The sequence below is a fragment of the Pseudochaenichthys georgianus genome, chromosome 23 (assembly GCF_902827115.2).
Source record: "Pseudochaenichthys georgianus chromosome 23, fPseGeo1.2, whole genome shotgun sequence".
NCBI lineage: Eukaryota > Metazoa > Chordata > Actinopteri > Perciformes > Channichthyidae > Pseudochaenichthys > Pseudochaenichthys georgianus.
The window spans coordinates 8,290,233-8,311,023 of record NC_047525.1 but is presented as its reverse complement, the minus strand read 5'-3'; the positions used below and the strand labels follow the sequence as shown (position 1 = coordinate 8,311,023).

Here is a 20,791-nt window from a genome sequence, read left to right as displayed (position 1 = left end):
TGACCATGATCAAAATCGATTATTCGGCAGCCCTGGCGAATAATAATCGATTATTCGACCGAATATTCGAATAATCGAATAATCGCTGGCATCCCTAGTTCAAACATGCTGTCGACACGTAAAGCAGTGGCAACTATGCCACCATTTCAGCTGACTTTTTCTCAGAAATACTGTCACATAACATCCATATATATTTCAGTGCTAGGTTGATGCTTAGCTAAGCTAACTATGAAACACTTTAACTGACAGGACTCAGGATCAACTGTGTACTGTAAGGTAGCTTCTAGCTTGATGTCGAACACTGACAGTAAATCAACATTTCCCAGAGAGCTTTCTTTGAAATCACCAAGTAACGCTAAAAAACACAACATTTAGATTGTATGACAAAGTGTTTATTTAATATATCTGGCTAGCTATAGCTACTTGCTAACGGTTTAGCTTACCCGCGCGATTCAAAGTAACGTCAACGTAGCTATAATTTATGCTTTGCTTACATGTTGACATAACTTGTACGTTTACTGACAGGTACATACCTTGTTCACCTGGCTCCGGTGGTGGCTCTGGGGTTGTTGTGTGAGCCACCACTTGAGAATTGTCGTCTTTTTTATTAAAGAAATGTCTAATGTCCATCTTCAGAATCTCCGCGTCAGGGGCTGACAGTTTAAACTTTAAAGTGTAAACATTGTCACAGAGGAAAGGTACGTACCTGTCAGCCAATAAAACACGTTTATTTCCATGCAACTCTCTGATTGGTCTGGTGGCGTCGTCTTGCCTCTGTGTTGCATTCACTGAACATGGGAAATTACAATTCTAACGTCCGTCCTATAGGTAAAGTAGGTTAATGTATTATATTATTGAGGGAGAATTTGCCCGGGTCTAAAGAAAAAACATCCGGGGCTAAAGCCCCGGATGCTACCCCAGGCGACGCCCCTGTGTGTACTGTGTGTACTGTGTGTGTGTGTGTGCGTGTGCGTGTGTGTGTGCGTGTGCGTGTGCGTGTGCGTGTGCGTGTGCGTGTGCGTGTGCGTGTGCGTGTGCGTGTGTGTGTGTGTGTGTGTGTGTGTGTGTGTGTGTGTGTGTGTGTGCGGGGGTACAGCCCAGGACACGCCCTTTTTCAGAAGAAAGCTTTTTCTTAATGTTCTTGGTCAGGTTGTATTGAAGCGCTCGCTGCAGCTCACTGGTGAGTTACACATTTAAATATTTCCCAAGAAGCTAAACATGTTTAATTATGTTGTCATGGTTGTTTTTTGCAAACTTCACGGATGTTCAGTGAGTTATTTCTTAGAGGTCTAGTAGGTCTAGCAGTAAGCAGCATAGTAGCAGTAAGTAGCAGAGGTCTAGCAGTACATCGTTTGGGAGTTTCATGTTTTTGGCATAGACTCAAACAAAGAAGGACAATTTAATAAAACTATGAATAAAGTGCCTTTTATCTTGTTCCCATGCACAAGAGCTGGGGAGAACCTCACAGACATGGTTGCATTTCACTTGTGTTTATTATGCATACAATAGACTGAGAGACCATGACTGAGAAAATAGCCAGAGGGGCCCCTGCTCCAGTGTCGGGGCCAGAAAAAGGCGCTCCCGTGGAAGAGGGTGAGCCCAGGGAGAAATGGGCCAACAAGACGGAGTTTCTGCTCTCCATGGCTGGAGAAATCATTGGCCTCGGGAATGTTTGGCGTTTCCCCTATTTGTGCTACAAAAATGGAGGAGGTGAGGAACCTGGTTTGGATGTATGGGCCAGATGCTGAGGTGGATTTACAGATGTGGGTGCCTGATGATGTGTTTGTGTGTCCACATGAAAACCAGGAAAACCAACACACTTTAATTTCATTTCCATTGTTGTCCTCAAAATCAAAACACATTTCAAATATCCCATTTATACTTATCTTTATACTAGCTACACTCTATCAGTTTAAATACTGTTACTATTACGTTGTTTTGTCCCTGCATGTGTGTTTTTGTTAATTGTATTTTTATCTTTAATATTTTATGCATGCGTCTTAATTTCACTTTTGCTGTAACAATGTACATTTCCCCTCTTTGGGACGGACACTTATGAATCCGAAAACAATTGCTTACTTTGGTTTTGGTTCATGATTCTGTAGAGGGGTCATTTTCCAAGTAGAATGGAAGATCGTGTAAATCCAGCAAATATGTATTTAATTAAGAATCGGCCCTTTCATCCCACATGTGTTTATATGTGTGTGCAGCATGCCAATATTTGTGGATCCTTACATCAAATACGACTCTTCTTCATCTATTCATCTATATATTTGCAGGCGTCTTCTTCATCCCTTACTTTGTGTTCCTCTTCTTCTGTGGCATTCCTTTGTTTTTCCTGGAGACTGCTTTGGGCCAGTACACCAGTGAGAGTGGGGTGACCGCCTGGAGGAAGATAAGCCCCATGTTCCAGGGTAAACACAAGACAAACCTTGTATAAAAAGCATGTTTTCCATGTAATACTTTCAATGTTTCTTAACGGCAACAAGGAGGTCAACGAGTGGTCAACCATTAATAACAATGCAAGCTTTGTTTAAGCTTGTTTTCTCAGTATCTTTATTACAATCATCCAATGTTGCTTAAAAATAACCATAGGCAATACATAAATTGTGGCAATTGTGCAGATGTATTTAATGTTATATATACTGTGTCCTGCAGGGGTGGGGATTGCATCCGGAGTGATAGTGCTCTATCTGAACATCTACTACATCGTGGTGTTGGCCTGGGCTATCTTCTACCTGTACAGCTCCTTCAAGAGCCCTTTGCCCTGGTCCACATGTAACAACTGGTGGAACACTGGTGAGCCATGCTTTGTGACACATCTACACTGGCTTGTTTAAACACGTCTGTATTTGATTGTTTGTGTGCTTATTGCTTTCTTTCAGACGAAGCTCACCATGCATTCTCCTTCACGTTTTTATGATTTTTAGGCACGCAACATCCGTCTCGCCTTAATTTCTTTTTCTTTACTTTCGTAGAGAATTGTTACGATCACCAAAGCGGCTTTGCCAACCGCGAATTGTTTCAAGCTGGCTCCAACTGGTCGTTCCTGCACAACATCAGCACACCAGACTACTTTGGATCATGGACGTAAGCTGCATTGTCAAGCTGTACATGAGTGAACTATCACTTGCTGAAATCATTTAGATGGTATTGATAAGGATGATTGGAAAACATGAGATTATTCTTGGCTTTCATAGATATAGCAGTTTGACACACCCTCGCCTTCATGTGTTCAGAGCTGGAGGTCCTAACATCTGTTTCTGTGATTAAAATGACTATAAACTACTTATGATTGCTCCCTTTGGACAGTGTGAGGGTGACACGTAAACACAATAATTACTGATGAATTATTGTGTGTGTGAAAGTTGTTGGAAGTGGGCTGTCAAATAGAAAAAACTAAAATGAGTTAGATGAAGAAGTTCAAAACCACTCAAAGGGTAAATATGAAACACATAGCCAGAAGCAGTTAGCTTAGCTTAGCATAACGACTGTACAGCTTGGCTCTGCCTGAAGGAAATAACATCTTTCAAATGTGTATTATAACAAAATGATGGTAACCCCCCTTGAAGATGGTTGAAAGTGAGTGAAAGTGTTCAGAAAATTAAAACTGCAAGCATTGCTTAGAATAGTTTTTTTGATTTCAACTTACCTGCCTCTGTTGTTGTTTTTAGAAATGCCACCATCGATGACATGCCTTTCCTATTGGGAAAGTCATCGGAGGAGGAGTTCTGGATGTGAGAAACACACTCATTCACACACTTACTGTAACTTATTTAAACAGGAAATATGTGATGGCATTGTCCTTGAACACACCTCATAATAGAGCTTAATGCCTCACAGATACCAAGAGGCCATTTTTTCTGTCGGGGTGCTTATTCAACATGAGGATGAACAAACATCCCTTTTTTTTCCTTTTCAGATATTTAGAACAATTGGCTGCTGCTCACATGATAATGTTGTGAGGGTAGACATTGGGAAATCACTCTGTGCTGCGAGATGAGAAAAAGGTGTGCTTTTTCCACTGACATTTTTATAATCTGTTCTGAAGCTCTCCAAAATAGACCAAGGCTGATTTTGACATCTGTATTTATGATGATGTTCTCTCTTTTTGAATGTATTCTCACCGCTGTAGACACAAAAAGTATGTGTTCCATGAAGCATTCGTAACAGCTTTTGGAAGAAGAAACAAATTGTGTTTGTTTGCCTTCCACATCCGTACGTCGATTATTCTGCATGCCATTTGCAGAGGATGTAGCTGTATGTGTTTACGTGTCGGATCTCCTCCCCCCAGGCACCGTGTGTTAAGGCTGCCAGATGATGGGTCCCTGGGAAAGCTAAACTGGGACCTGGCTTTGTGTCTCCTCCTTGCCTGGGTTATGGTGTACTTTTGCATCTTTAAGGGAATCAAGACCACAGGAAAGGCGAGTACCCCTTTAGCATACATGTGTGTACTGCCCCTGATATTCAGCTGCATACATATAAGTATCTCCCTTTTTTTGGTGATTGATATTGATCTTGAATAATTAGTGTATGCACATTTTATTTTATAATTGAATAACAACATGTATGAAGCAATAGCCATTCGATGTGCAAATTAGCATTTTGTAATTGCCTCTCTTGATACTGTTGTCATTTTAATTCATTAAGATTGTTTACCTATGCTCCAGAGATTCCCAGGAAGCAGTGCTCATAGTTATTCATATTTATTTTATACAAATATTTAACATAATTGATCACACAGATTAAATCTAGCTTTCCTATGGACTACAGATTTGTATGCTATACTTTATTTCTCTTTTAACATTCTCGGTAAGACGTGTTAGCATTTTGGCCGTGTTTGGCATTTTGGCCATAGAGACTTAATTTAAAGTGTTTAAGTTTGCACATGACATCCTAACCTAGCTTTTGTTTGCAGGTAGTGTACTTCACAGCTACTTTCCCCTACCTGATGCTCTTGATCCTCTTCTTCCGTGGAGTGACACTCCCAGGAGCGTGGGAGGGACTGATGTATTACCTCTACCCAGACTTCAGCAAGATCAGTGATCCAAATGTAAGAACTCATTAATCAAGATATCATTTGTAATACATGACAAACTCGATGCACACGACAGACATTCTGTATTTACTGAAGTAAAGGCTTGCAGAACGATGCGTTAGTACAATTGCACGGTTGGCTTTACAACCGAACAGAGCATCATCTCTCTTTTTATTTCTCAATATGTCACTATCTTTTAGATTACTGTTTTCTAACAGGATGGTGTCCTGTTGTTTCTCTCCAACACCCCCCTTTCTATTTGCCTTGAATCTTGTTTCCGTTCCCAAGACAGAGGCTTAACAAGAAAAGCAAACTATGATTTATTTTCAGTGAGAAGTTTGTTAAAAAAAAAAGCTCTCCTCTGGAGTATACGGACATCTGCACACAGACTCCTCTTTGACACTTCACAGCAAGACCTCAGGGGTCAAAGCTAATCACCATAGGGTCACTAGAGCCTCAGACAACCCCCCCCCCTCACTTCCTTTTCTTCTGCTGGTATGTGGATCTCTGTGCAACATGAACACCATCGTCCTGCAAGAGGCTGTGGCTGCTGTTGTAAGAACATCTTCTCCTAGACCTCTCAACAATTGTGGGTATCTCGGCTTGTAATTGTGGAAGAAAGCATAAGTAGAAACCGTGAGCATTTTCACTTTTGGGTCAAAAAGCAGAGCTAAGCAGTGCCAGACTCCTAAAAAACATGTGTTTCTAATGAGTCTCCCTTCAGCTGCCTTTCATGGAATTTTGCCTGCACCACAGAGGAAATCGTAACAGAGTCCTGTCCTACATCTGGGCTCCTTTTATGTTTCTATTATGTGTGTGCGTAAATCCAGAGCAAAAGGATTTTGAAATAAAGCACATGCTTTCAAAGCCACAACACTGTCTTCTTTGTCCAGTCACAAGTGAAGATCCTTTGCCACAGGCTGAAGCATCCACTTCTGACCTGAGGCTGGAATAAGTCAGGACCACCATGGGGCCTGAGTAAGGGCCTGGTGAATGTTTGGAGCCGTGCCAGCTCTATCTTTCACAAGGCCAGGTACACAGCAGTGTTGTGCCTCTAATGTTAACCATATGCTGTCAGAACGAGTACAGCTGAAAGACATTCATGTCAACAACCGCCCACACCTAAACGGACACAAACATGCTGCAATGTGTGAATGCAGTAACAAAAAAAGGATGTCGCAGAACCCTTCTATTTTTATCCATACTGTTAATACATCAAATCAAATCAAGTTGTATTTATATAGCACATTTATAAACGATTTTTGGTCGAGCCAAAGTGCTGTACATATAATAAAAATAGCCTACAGTAGAGACACTTTACAGCAAATACAACGGCACTGATTGTTCAGAATATCAGTATGAGAAAAACGACACCCTCTGTCCTTAGACCCTCACATCGTACAAGGAAAAACTTCCAGAGAAACCCCGCAGTTTAAGGGGAAAAAATGGGAGAAACCTCAGGGAGAGCAACAGAGGAGGGATCCCTCTCCCAGGACGGACAGACGTGCAATAGATGCCGTGTGTAAATCCAAGAGATAATACATGTTACAGCATATAGACCGAATGTTAGGAAATGCATGTGTCTGTAATGAGAAGATGAATCCACGAGGATGTCAGCTACAATCCTGTGGAAGCCATCAGGGAAGCAGCATGGCGAGACCCAAGGCAGGACCGCAGAGACAGGTTTAGCCACGACCCGAAGTCCACGACTTAATCCAGAACTCGGGATAGAGGATCCAAGACACAGGACTACAGCAAGAGGATCAGCCTCGACTCCGGATCCCGGCGTAGATATAGATACAAAACAAGAAAAAAGATTTGGCTGGGTTAATCGGAACAAGAGAATACACAGACACAGACAGAGAGGGAAAAGGTCATTGGATAAAAGTTATTCTTGATAACCCTCTAGAAATATCTCATGAACTTCCCCACTCAATCTATCAAGACCCGAGCAGTTCTATTAGAAGTCCAAGGTAAAGGCACAGGCCGGCGCATACCGCTCATAGAATCCCTCACCATATGAACTCTGACCCCTCAAGTGTACAAGTGAAGAGACACCATGTATCAGCTCCTTTTTAGAATAGTATTTATTCTCTTCTCAGAGAAACAAGGGTATGAAAATAACAGCCAGGAAGAGAGGCACAACGTGACTACGTAAATGCACTCTCCTAAATATTAAACGAGTAAGAGGTGAAGAAACACAAAGCCAGAAATTGAAATGAAAAGGCACCATCATGCTTCCCCTTAAAATAGGGTGGAAATTATGAAGACCCAAATTATAAAGAGGCGACATGGGATACTAGTGAAGAGGGGCAACAGTGAAAAGGCCCAACGTATCCAACGTACTAGCACTCTCCAAAGAGACAGAAAGTCAAAGTATACACCGAAAGGCACAACGTGACTACGTAAATGCACTCTCCTGTATACATTAGTTCAAGGGAAAGGGGGTGAAAAACTAAACTAATCAACAAAAGGAAGTAGAGAGGCCTAAATGCCCTCTCCTAGATTCAGTTAAAGGAAAGAACGGGGGAACAAACAAGTACAGGAGGAAAGGCCCAACGAGTCAACGTCAACACACTCTCCTAGAATAGTTCAAGGTAAACGGGGTAGGAAGAATATAGTAAGAAACAGAGCTGAAAAGGCGTCCAAGAACGCTTCCCCTCTAGTCCAGGGTGAACATGTAGGATAAGAAGCAGAGATAGAGAGCACAACAACCTATCTTTTCGTCAGATGCACTCCCCCGCCTGGATAAGCGACTCTGTGCCCCATCCCCCTCTACCGGACCTTAGATCCGCAGAGGATCATGTTTATTCTTATTTTTTTACTTTTAATCTTATTATGCCTGTGTATATTCCATATCTGTGTTCCTTTCTGTTGCTGCTATGACACCTGAATTTCCCTACAGGGATTAATAAAGGTCAATTTGTATCTTGTTAGGAAAGTAGTTTATGGTGAGCTATGTGTCAGGTTATTTTAACAACATCCCAGGTCCGTCTGAGTTGTCTCCTAAATCTCTTCCTCTGTAGGTGTGGCTGGATGCAGGGACTCAGGTGTTCTTCTCCTACGCCGTGTGTCAGGGAGTCCTCACCTCTCTGGGGAGCTACAACAAATACAACAACAACTGCTACAGGTCAGCATCCACACACACACACACACACACACACACACACACACACACACACACACACACACACACACACCACACACACACACACACACACCACACACACACAACACACACACACACACACACACACACACACACACACACACACACACACACACACACACACACACACACACACACACACACACACACACACACACACACACACACACACACACACACACACACACACACAGCACATCCTCACACTGACTGTTTTTACATTGGGAATGAAGGCCTTGTGGTTTTTGACACATTGAGGACAGTTACAACTTCAAAAGTACATTGTGCACAGGAAGAGAGTGCACTGTGTACTTCCATTATGATTTGAGCTCTAACGTCTGGAAGCATCAGAACTTAGTGATAATACTTACAATTGTTTATACGTTTATATCACTGTTAAAATGTTTTGTTGAATTGAGTTTCCATATTTTCATATTGAGTTAAAATAAGTTTAATTCCATATATGACATTGTCAATGTATTCTGCTTTCATATATATTGTTTAATCTTCTTTTGTTTAATTTAGATTTTAGATTTGTAATTGTTCATTAGTAAAAGCTGAAACTATGCAACCTCCCTCTTACTCAAAGACGGAAACGGTTATAAAAGATGATGTGTGAAGAGAAACGGACGTTTTTTGGGGGCTTCTTAGGACCGTTTTTGGAGCTTTAGGCTGTTTGAGCTTTGGACCTTGTGCCTGACTTAAACTTTGCATTTAATTTATTGGATCTGGTAATCCTTTATTTTTGTAAAAACCCAATAAAACCGGTTTGTACTTTGTACATCTCGACCCAATTCCTGGTCTCTCTGGTGGTCTCTGAAGGTCTGCTTAGTAGAGTAAGGTAAGAACACCCTTCCTCAAAAGGCTGACAGCAGTTGATCATTTGAATTCCCGATGTCGTGGGAAGTAGAAACCATGGATAAGATAAGCTGTAGTTTCTTGGTAACTGTGGTTGATTTGGCCTTGATTGATGCTAAACTACGACGTGTGCTTTGCTGCTTGTTATATCACAGCTGTGATATTTGTGTTTGACTCTGGCTATGCTCAGTTGTTTGGATTATTAAAATTGACATAATTAAGATTCAAAAGGGGGTTAGGGATTGTGGGTCCTAATGCTGCCCTAAACCGGGGGTCTCCTAACCGAGAAGGGGTTTCTCCTCCTCTTTGACAGTGCAGTTTTTTCTTCTTGGTCTGCAGTGGTGTAAGTGCATTCACTCAAGTACTATACCTTAGTACAATTTGTAGGTACTTGTACTTGAGTGTTTCAATGTTATGCTAATTTATACTTTTACTTTACTACTTTTTTACTTTTTAGCCACTACATTATTTATTTTTTACAAATGTAGTTTTTGGGATTTATAATACAGAATACAAATCAACCATTAAATACCCAGCAGTATATCAAGTAATTTAAATAATCCCCGCCTTTACCAAGTGCAACATTGACATTAATGCATTAATACTACGTATATTATTATTAATATTATATATAAACATTTAATATGTAATCTGATATGGGCCATACTGGAAAATGAGTACTTTTACTTGAGTTACATTGTGATCTCAGTACTCCTCACACATCTGTTGTGTTGCAGGGACTGCTTGGCATTGTGTCTGCTGAACAGCGCCACCAGTATCTTTGCTGGTTTTGCTGTGTTCTCCGTGCTGGGCTTCATGGCTTATGAGATGGGCCTGCCCATAGAAGAGGTGGCGAGTAGCGGTGAGTTCATTCCTTCATCCTTTAGCAATTTCCTCCTAATATGACTTCATTCGCATCTGTTAGGAAAATATCACTCACACCAGGTTGAGAATCAATAATCAGGTTCTAGTTTATTCTTGCAAGAAGGAACAGAGTTAAATCACATACAAAGGATAAGGGTTAACTCACACACATGGGGTATGTTGCTCAACGGAGCAGCAAAAAACATCAGGTTTATATAATCCAAAACACGGAGATAGATAACAACAAAGTCGTAAATCGCAGCCGCGGTTGTCGGAATATCAGCCACGGGTGTCGGAAAGTCGGGTCATCTGCGATGGGTCATCTGCGACTTCCGGACTTCCAGCAGTTGTGAGATAATGTAGGAGACAACAAGTATGTGCCTGTCTCCTCATAAAGGTCAACAACCTGAAATGCCCTGCCTGCTCCTATCATAAAGAGGCAAGGTCGTACATAGTTCAGAGCCACACATGATATCAGTGCATTAAAACAAACCCAAAGTGTGGAGAAAACAGTATTTCTGTATTGAAATATCTTAAAACTGCTGCTGCAGTTATTCCTTATTTCTAAATCAATTAATCTGCCAATTACTGTTTTTGACAACTTCAAAATTATTATTTGTTATTTCCAAACAGCATTGAAAACATACCAAATAACAGTGGTGTAACTAACTACAGTAACTGAAGTACTGTACAATTCAATTGTACTTTACTTGAGTATATCAACAGTTTTCTACTTTGCACTTCTACCCCACTACAGTTCAGAGGTAAATTGTGTACTTTTACTCCACTACATTACTTTAGTACCTTAGTTACTTTACAGATGTTTATTAATTATGTGAAATATATAATATAACCAAGTGTTAAATCAGACGTTAGTTCCACCTGGAGTAAATTCACAAGCTACCCTGCAGTATACAAAGTCATTAAAACTAGCACCTTTACCAGCTTTGATAACACTTTAATGATCAATAATTATAAAACATATCATATATATTATTCTACTTTTGTATAAGTAGACTACTTTTACTTTTGTATAAGTATATATTGTTGCCAATAGTTTTGTACTACAAATATTTGACATTGTGGATTATAAAACTTAAATGATCAGGGGTGAATGTAGTTGCCATCTACTTTCTCACATTATGGCTTCAGTGTTTGCCGTGACAACAACCACCAATGCCCACAAGATGGCATATAACGTCCAGACACAGTTCTGTTGAATGTCCACCTTCTTTTTAGGGAAGCAACATGCAATAAAACGGCATATATTAAACTGAAGCTATTAATACATGTGTTAAAACAGGAATTCTCCAGCCCACACCTCAAAGAGTCATGTGAAAAATGTGAGGGGTCAAGATGACAGGATAACATATTTATCTTCCATTAAAGTATGTTTATTTTTTGTCATTATTAGGCTACAACCTTTCATGACAGATTTATGTTGGGAATGGCTATGTTAGAAGACTCTAAATCCCTAACACTCTGATGTGCTGATAGAATCCTTTATGTGCTTTCTCCAGGTCCTGGTCTGATCTTCATCGCTTATCCAAAGGCTCTGTCGTTGCTGCCTGGCTCATCCTTCTGGGCTGTGCTCTTCTTCCTCATGATCCTCTTCCTCGGCCTGGACTCACAGGTATTGTATGTCATTTATCATACGGTATGCAGTGTTTCCTCACTATTAAATTAGCTAATGTGTTACCCTCCTCACAGTTTGTGTGTGTGGAGAGCCTGGCCACAGGCCTCACAGACATGTTCCCAGGTCAGCTGAGGAGGCGCGGCCGCAGGGAGATCCTGGTCCTGGTCATCGCTGTCGTCTGCTTCCTGCTGGGGCTGCCATGCCTTACTGAGGTGAGGACTTGCTTCGTGAAATAAGGACATAGGGGATACTAATTATCCAATAACAGCATAGACATACTGTAGATTAGCACTCGCAGTACTGTGTGATCTTTATTGGTATGTTCAAGGGACGCTTCTTTTCTTAATCTGGATGCTAGTTGTCCATATCTTTGTGTCTATGTGACTATGCACATAACTATTTTTTAAATTGGTCCAGTATTAGCTAGAGAGACAGCTATTGGATAGATATGTCATGACATTTGCTTCTGAATTATTCATAAAAAGACTTGTTATAACGTTCACATATACCCTTCGTTTTTCATTAAGCGCTGATATAAGGTGATTCTTTTTAAATGTCCATGACCAACCACCTTTACATTTGCGGTTACATTTGGTGCTAATTTCTTGGCTGTAAGTACTGATTTGATTTTGGTGGTCAAACGTCACTTTGATGGACACATGTTCAGCCATTACCAATAATTCATATGCTGATTTAAAAAAAAATGACGACACTCGGTGTAAACTGCAATGTGACAGGTGGTCGGAGGCAGACTACTCTCAGGCAGTAATTATATTCATGCTCATGTTTCAGGGAGGGATGTTCGTCTTCCAGCTGATTGACACCTACGGCCCCAGTGGAATCAGTCTCCTCTTTATTGCCTGCTTTGAGTGCATTGTCATTTCCTGGGTGTATGGTAAGTCATGCCATTGGCCATCACTGCACGTTGCTTTGTATCGTGCACTGGTATGCAGCATTGAACTACTGCTGCAATGTTTAAAATCATTTCTGAAGAACTAGATATCTGATGGATTTAGCTTTTAGGTACCTTCATTACATTTCTTGAGCTCATGCGATTCTGACAGCAGCATTTGTGTCATCTGTGTAATTAACTGACTGTATCTGTAAAATCTTATCTGTAAGAAACCAGCTTTTGATATCCACGGTATAGTTTGTAATATAAATTATATTTAAAAGAGATCTACAGACAAAAGAAAACAGGTCATTTTGATGAGATTGAAAAGATGAATGGATCCTGTGTTCATTTTTGTTCTTGAATATTTGGAATAAGGTTCCCATAATTGTATTCCCCCCATTGCTTTGCATATGCGCCACATATGCTTCAGATACACTCTTCTTAGGTTATTGGTGCATAGTTTCTGAGAATCTGTGACAATATCCACCAGCAGCTAAGCACACAGATTCATATTTAAATCTTTCCCCATCATTGTGTAGCGTAGGTTTGGCGTGGCCATGCTCCTGAACCTATGTTAACAAGTTAACTTCATTTCACTAGCAGGAACCACGCCAAAACAGTGTGATGTTTGTAGGTTTATTGCAGAAGTAACAAATGAATGATATGAGGGGGGTGAAGGGATGTTCTGGTCTGGGAGGATGTGCTGTGGTCCGTGCAGTGGGAGACTCAGAGTGGGGGTTCCGTCTCCGGCATGATCCGCTTGGGCTGATTACGGGCCCCCAAAAGAGTCAGATTAAATGGAACTGAGTTGAGCGCGTGCCTGTCTGAGATCGTTAAGATTGTTGCGGATGTAGGTGTGGTAATCTTGGGATGACCAGCGGCCCAGGACCTGGATGGTTTGATCAGAGATGCCCAGTCTCGTTGCTGTGGACGCTGCGCCAATGCGGAATGAATGGCTCGAATAGTGTTCTGAGAAAAACCCCGAAATATGCAACATGTTGTGAAAGTGTTTCTGGAAACAGAAACGTGTGGCCATTTTCCCTGTTTCGGTGAGAAAATCAAATCAAATCAAGTTTTATTTATATAGCACATTTATAAACGATTTTTGGTCGACCCAAAGTGCTGTACATATAATAAAAATAGCCTACAGTAGAGACACTTTATAGCAAATACAACAGCACAGATTGTTCAGAATATCAGTATGAGAAAAACGACACCCTCTATCCTTAGACCCTCACATCGTACAAGGAAAAACTTCCAGAGAAAACCCACAGTTTAAGGGGAAAAAATGGGAGAAACCTCAGGGAGAGCAACAGAGGAGGGATCCCTCTCCCAGGACGGACAGACGTGCAATAGATGCCGTGTGTAAATCGAAGAGATAATACATTTTACAGCATATAGACCGAATGTTAGGAAATGCATGCGTCTGTAATAAGAAGACGAATCCACGAGGATGTCAGCTACAATCCTGTGGAAGCCATCAGGGAAGCAGCATAAGGAGACCCAAGGCAGGACCGCAGAGACAGATTCAGCCACGACCCGAAGTCCACGACTTAATCCAGAACTCAGGATAGAGGATCCAAGACACAGGACTACAGCAAGAGGATCAGCCTCGACTCCGGATCCCGGTGTAGATATAGATACAAAAAAAAAGATTTGGCTGGGTTAATCGGAACAAGAGAATACACAGACACAGACAGAGAGGGAAAAGGTCATTGGATAAAAGTTATTCTTGATAACCCTCTAGAAAGATCTCATGAACTTCCCCACTCAATCTATCAAGACCCGAGCAGTTCTATTAGATATAGGATAAGAAACAGAGATAGGGAGCACAACAACCTTTCTCTTCGTCAGATGCACTCCCCCGCTTACTTAAGCGACTCTCCCGTTACCCTCTACAAGGCCATAGACCAGCAGAGGGAAAATGGGGGGTGGGTAAGGGTAAGGGAAAAAATATGAAATGTAAGGTACTATATTTTCGTCATAGAAGAAGGAGATGCCGTTCCACGAGGACGAGAAATCCTGCCAAAGATGCATTTCCATTTTGCATGCATCGTCGAGAACTAATCGATTGTGGATGGAGGGAACTGACGCCGCTCTGTTCAGCAGGTTGGACAAGAAGGTTGTGCTTGTGGTATTATGCGGATGGCGTAATTTAGGTGGCCGAGGAGGGCCAACAGTTGCCGTTTCGTGCATCTGTCTGCCTGTAACTAGTTTGACAAGAGAAGAGTGATGCGCTGTACTTTCTCTGAGGATAGAGAAGCCTGGAAAGACATTGAGTGCAGGGTGATGCCTAGAAACTCAATGGAGGTTCTAGGCCCTGAGGTTTTCTCTTCAGACAGAGGGATGCCAAGGTCGGAAAATGTTTGTATGAGTGTGTTCATCCCATGGCGGGGGGGTGAGGATGGTGGAGTGACGATGAGAAAGTCGTCGAGAAGACGGAGCACGTAGGGGAGTCTGTGATTGTTTGTCAAGATCCAGCACAGAGCTTCTGAAAGGGAATCAAAGATTTTGGGACTGCTTCTGCCGCCGAATGTGAGGCGTATATGCTCCCTTCCAGTAAACTCCGAAGAAACGCCAGAAGTCTGGGTGGATAGGCAAGATTTTGAATGCACTGGTGATGTCTGCTTTAGAAAGCCATGCTCCGCGGCCTGCTGAGCGGATGAGGGTGATGGCGTGGTCGATGTGTGCGTATTGCATCGAAAAGTCAGGGCTTGGAATGATGTGTTAATTCTCGGGATGGCTGAGCCGTGTGGAGAAGACAGGTCTATTATGAGCCTTTTTTCCGGAGTATTTCTGAGTAGCCATGCCTATTGGATTGATGCGGAACACTGGAAAGGGGGGATTATCGAATGGGCCTATCATGAATCCTTCTTTGACTTCTTTGGCCAGTAAGGTGTCGACGGTGTGAGGTTCTGTTAAAGCGGACTGAAGGTTGTGGCAGATGTGAGATGTGTCAGGCAGTATCTCTATGCCTGGTTATAAACCGTGGGTGAAGCCATTGGTGAGAAAGTAAACAAACTGTCTATCTGGATGATTTTGTAAGGCGGTAGCTTGTTCGTTTACCTTGACGGGTGTGCTGAGGTGCCGTGCTAGTCAATCTGCTGGTGTGGTTGGATTGTGGGGGCAGGTGCTCCTGGCGTGAGGGCCGCCGCAGAAAGAGCAGATGTGCATTAGGCGGCATTGAAGTTGTTACACACCATCCTGCCTCCCTGGTAGAGGATTGGCCTTCCGCGTCTGTCGACGCCCTTTGAAACGGGGGCATTGGCTGATGAACGTTTGTTTGCGGGCCTAGGGATGATGGGATGATAGGCGGTTGAAGGCTGAGGTGTTGCCTCTTGATGGAAAAGGGAGTGAGCGTGGTGGTTCAGGAGGTGGGGTGCTGACTGAGCATGCTGAGGCCGGGTGGGAGGGGGCTCCGCATAATTGGCAATAAAGGGATGCGCGTGCTGCGAAGATGCGGAAGTAAAGCTCAGAGTCCAGAGCGCGCCAGTATGTTCCCTGATTAAACTGTTTAATGTGGCTGGCGGCTTGGCTAGCGAAGTGGACGTGGTAGGTGTAGAAACCTGAACCTCCGAAGCGTAAGGCCATGTCGAGCTCTATGAAGAGGTACTCGTCTAACTCGGTTCTACCTGTGGGATAGACTGAGCAGATGACGTTGTGGTAAAGGGAAAAAGCTAGGGCGAACTCTGCAGGGGTTAAGTCCTTAGACCTCAGACCTTCCCTGGGCTGGCTAGTGTTGATGATTGATGGCTGTAGTAGCTGAGCTAAGTGTACGTAGTTATCGAGGAGAATCTGCTGGCGCAAGATGGGGGACACGGGAGAAGGGCGATAAACTGAGGAGGCTGGTTGTGTTGAGGTGGTGTTGCTGTGGCTAGAGCTGGCTGCACAAGGAGAAAGTGGATGCCATGTTCTTTCAGGAAAACGTTGGAGTGGAATGACTGTCCACTTCATGAATTCGGGCTCCGTTTCGGAACGCGGGCGAGAGGCGTGTCGAGTGCGCCGCGGCGAGTGGCCGGGGGCTGCGAATGGGGCAGGCTGCTGGTGATGGGGAAATTGGAGCTGGCTGTGCCTGTTGTGGCCCCGATTGTTTGCCCTCGCTGGCGGAATAGACGAAGCCTGGGACCTATCTGGAGTTGGAGGTATTTCGTTGGGGGAGCTTGATTGGAAGTGGCGGCTGGTGTGTGGGACACTGATTGCCGAGCGGCTCCGTTCGGATGCTTGGCTTTGATCCGACTGCTGAGCCGTGGATGGCGGATAGCCGATGTCGAAGAGATTTTCGTCTGACTCCGGCGGGTTGATCAGCAGTTCGGGATCCATGGTGAGTTAAATCGTACTAGTAGTAGCGTTTAAGCTTGTTTGAACCGTGACGACGCGCGGCGTGAACCGAGGTCTGCCTATCTGTCTTTGAAAGAATGGAGACAAGCAGTGGCCGGAAGTTTGGCCGGATATAAATAGGGGTGGCCGTGGTTAGAGACGGGGTTTTAGGCGTGGCCATGCTCCTGAACCTATGTTAATAAGTTAACTTCATTTGTGGTGTTGAAGGTGAATTTGTTTACCCCACCAGCCCCGGGGTTCAGTGATCTTCAAAAAACCGCCTGGTGGTTCAGAAAGAGTCCAGAAGAATCCAACTGGGTTCAATAGCTTCCATTCCTGTTCTCTGTCTGCAGTTGAGTGAGATCTCCTTCCTCCTCCTCCTCAGCTCTCAGGTGTGACTTATGGTCTTGATTACCTTCCTCCAGCTCTCAGGTGTTAGCCACTCCTTTAATGGATATTTCTTTAGTTTTGTCCCCCGACCTGCTACATTTGTTTTATTTTGTGGGAACATGTGTTCTATTTTGTTGCTCAATGTCCTTACAACATGCTGATTTTTCAAATAGTTGTTCTGACTTGAGGTTGTGTTCACAGGATATATTTTCCATTACGGAACTCATTTTGCGATGCCACATGAATGCGTCACAAATGACCTTTTTGGCGAAGGTAAAAAAGTATATAAACATTGAGGACATATTCAAGAGTTTAGGCCCATAACTTGAACCATTTATATTTCCAGCTAAGCCTTTGTATTTGACTTTAATTACATTCATGGGTTTACAACATGGCTGACCTACATTTGGTCACAATTAAAACGGTTTACGTTTAGAATCAGAATCAGAAATGGGTTTATTGCCAGGTAGGTTCACACGTACGAGGAATTTGACTTGATGTATTGGTTGGTGCATACATAAAAATAAAAACAAAGATTTAAAAAAGTACACAGATAGCAAACTATATTAAGAACACTGCAATAAAATAAGCAGTAATTTACATAAAAATAGAATGCAATAAATTATAGAATATAATATATGCGTATAAAGAAAGTCTGCGTTGTGGCTGAGGTAAAGTGTCAGTGGGGGGGCCGGGCCTTGTTTAAGAGGCCGGTAGCGGAGGGGAAGAAACTGTTCAGGTGGCGAGAGGTTTTGGTCCTGATGGAGCCTCTGCCAGAGGGGGGGGGGGTGAACAGTTTGTGTCCAGGGTGGGAGGGGTCGGCCGGATTTAGTTACAATGGTCCTTAGAACCTCACAGGAAGGAGAGCTGTGTTCTTGTTTTTCAGTTTTTTCAGCAAAACCCAATTGATGCAACACAAAGAAACAACTTGAATGGTTTCTTTGTCTTTTCTTGGCATATTTAGCAACTCATTTATGGAGACACTGTCAAATGAACAAACTCAGAAAAACGTAGTGTTTGTTTGTGGGTTTTTCTTAAACCAGAAGTGAGTCATCTACTGGACTGATACAACATCCTGTGGCTTTCTGCTAATCCTATTCTCTAAATACAGTATAGACATTTAGAATATGTAATGAAGTTTTCAATGGTTATATATCCTGCTGAAATTACTCATCATTTTGGATAAATCCTCTGAGCTCTCTCTGCCACCCACACCTTCATTACTGGCTAAATTACAACACGTGGGTGGAGTTCCTCTGTTCTCATAATGCTGTACATCTCATCTCTCAGAGCATCTGTATTGCATACTCTAAATAAAACAATTGATTTATTTCTGCTATATACCAATGCAGAGTGATATATCCTTTCTGCAGCTACTTCCTCATCCCTACGTTTTGTTGTTTAGCCATTAATTTGACTCTGAGTGAGTCTGTGTTATGAAAATGTAAATGAGACTACTCCCTCCTTCACTGTGTACGTGAAGGTAGTTTCAGGGGTGGATTATTGTGTCATTTTTTTAGCTGTGTCTGCTTTCCTCCATCATTTTGACAAATGATTCTACTGTTATGCATTCCCACAAATCAATCTCTGGATGTTGTTAGGTGCACCGCTCCTGTTTCTGCAGTTTTCTCTTCTGCTTGTATGTACTACTAGTAATCAAAGACAAATACAATTCCAAAAACACATGGATTTAAAACATAATCAAATGTATGCCCGGCTGTAAATGGCAATGTCTATGGATACCTGGGTTTATGTGTGTCTGCAATGCTATATACACCCGGCTGTAAATAGCCAATATGTGGTTACATAAACCCGGGTGCAAATAACATTTGATCACTATAGTCACAAGGGTGTAAATAGCATCTGCGTTATAATAATTGTTGATGTATTACTATCAAGGTGGTCCTTTCATGTTGTAATTTCTCAAGGTGGAGTTCCTTTCAACTACTTTCTATAATATTGGGTAGTTTAGTCAGAATGCAATACATTTAATGAACTCACTTAAAGTTTTGTATGCAAGATCTCCATCTGAAAAGTAACTATCAAGCACAAGAATTTCAATATAAAGTTATTGTGGTGGAGTAGAGTGGTTACGTTGCATTAAATGGAAATATTTCTTTAAAAAAAAAATCGTACAATACTAGTCAATCAAGTATGGACAGGTTTAGGGAAAGATGCCTCAGGATTTCACAAAGATTAAGCCATTTCTCTGGGTTTATTATTTATTGACCCGATGTGTTTTTGTTTCAAATATGAAACCAGTTTGATCCTTTTGGTTGGCTTACACTTTCTGTCCAGGTGCGGACCGTTTCTATGACAACATTGAGGACATGATCGGATACAAACCATTCCCCGTGCTGAAGTACTGCTGGATGTTCATCACGCCGCTCATCTGTTGGGTGAGATACTCACACTTATCTCCTATACTTCATTCATCTACTTTAATGTGTATTTCCTGTTATGTTTTCATATGTACTCATTATTTTGTACCTGATATTACTTCTGAAAACAGATCTTTGCCTTTCCTCTTCCTCTCTCTCCTTGCTTTCTATCTTTGCTGAGTGTTTCACCTATGTCATTTAATTAACACACCTCACAGAATGATCAGTAAAATATCATTGTACAGCCCTCCTAGTTATTCGTATTGATAATTAAAACAGTTTTCTTGTATGTTTAGGCTAAATAAATCACAAAAACACATAACATTTGATACAAAGAATGTGCTTCCTGAAATTACAAATAGCTTTCTTTCCACTTCTTTCTATTGGTCAGAATTCTTTCTTTTCTTGCACTGCAACAATTGATTTACAATTCAGCATTAACTTGATCTCTTCTTCTCCTCTAGGCCACAATGATGTATGACTTGAGTATAAAAAAAGAAGTCTACGTGTATGGTTATACAATCGGTTCACATTGGGGCATATTGGGCACGATACTTGTCTTAACTCCACTGATAAGCATCCCAGCATTCATTTTGATCTCACAGTGGAAGGTGAGTGACAGTAGTTGTTGGCCGATTTCAATAATAATGTATTATCTTTTAATCTCAGATCTTAACTTTGATTCTGTGGTGAGAGCTTGATATTAATGGCATTCTCCTCGCTGTAAATCAGAATCCCAATACCATGACTACTCCATCCAGTGATCTGCGTCAGGCTCGGCCAGACAAGCCCATTCTCACGCTTTGTAAAAAAGCCATCTTCAAGGCACAGCCGCCACCAAACAGGCCTGTGGAGGAGAACAAGGAGAACAGAGAGAAGAGGGAGATGGAGGAACCCATGGTTTGATGGTCATTGATAAACAGACCTGTAGCTGATGACTGTGCAGATAGAGGTCATCTTTAAACTGTACAAATATGTGACAAAAACACATTTCTTTTTATATACAAACTTGTATAAATGTATTCATGATGTTTCATGTATGTTTTTTAATATTGGTTCTCAAGTCTTAACCCTTTTTATAATAAATAATAATTGAAAAGTCTCATTAAATGTTCATTTTTTGCAACTATTGTCCTAATGGCTTGCAAAAGTACTTCACAGATTGCACTCCTATGATCAAATATAATCCTATATTATGACCTACAATCAGGATGAATAAACAATCAATATTGATGCAGCAGAA

At 41.9% G+C, this 20,791-nt stretch overlaps 1 protein-coding gene across 2 annotated transcripts; it reads left to right on the top strand.

Moving 5' to 3' along the window:
• Positions 1–1,098: 1,098 nt before the first annotated feature.
• Positions 1,099–20,736, top strand: LOC117468458 (sodium- and chloride-dependent betaine transporter-like). Of its 2 annotated transcripts, XM_034112584.2 has the most exons (16): positions 1,099–1,180; positions 1,510–1,710; positions 2,280–2,414; positions 2,659–2,799; positions 2,979–3,090; positions 3,675–3,737; positions 4,295–4,424; positions 4,919–5,053; positions 8,065–8,168; positions 9,803–9,927; positions 11,450–11,562; positions 11,640–11,777; positions 12,358–12,460; positions 19,466–19,566; positions 20,013–20,159; positions 20,281–20,736. In XM_034112584.2, exons 2-16 carry the CDS (start codon positions 1,521–1,523, stop codon positions 20,452–20,454), a joined length of 1,911 nt encoding a protein of 636 aa, XP_033968475.1. In that variant the 5' UTR covers positions 1,099–1,180; positions 1,510–1,520; the 3' UTR covers positions 20,455–20,736. The 2 variants fall into 2 exon arrangements, with proteins under 2 accessions (XP_033968475.1, XP_033968476.1); XM_034112585.2 differs by lacking the exon at positions 1,099–1,180 and having other exon boundaries at positions 1,636–1,710; positions 2,345–2,414.
• The last annotated feature ends 55 nt before the right edge of the window (positions 20,737–20,791 follow it).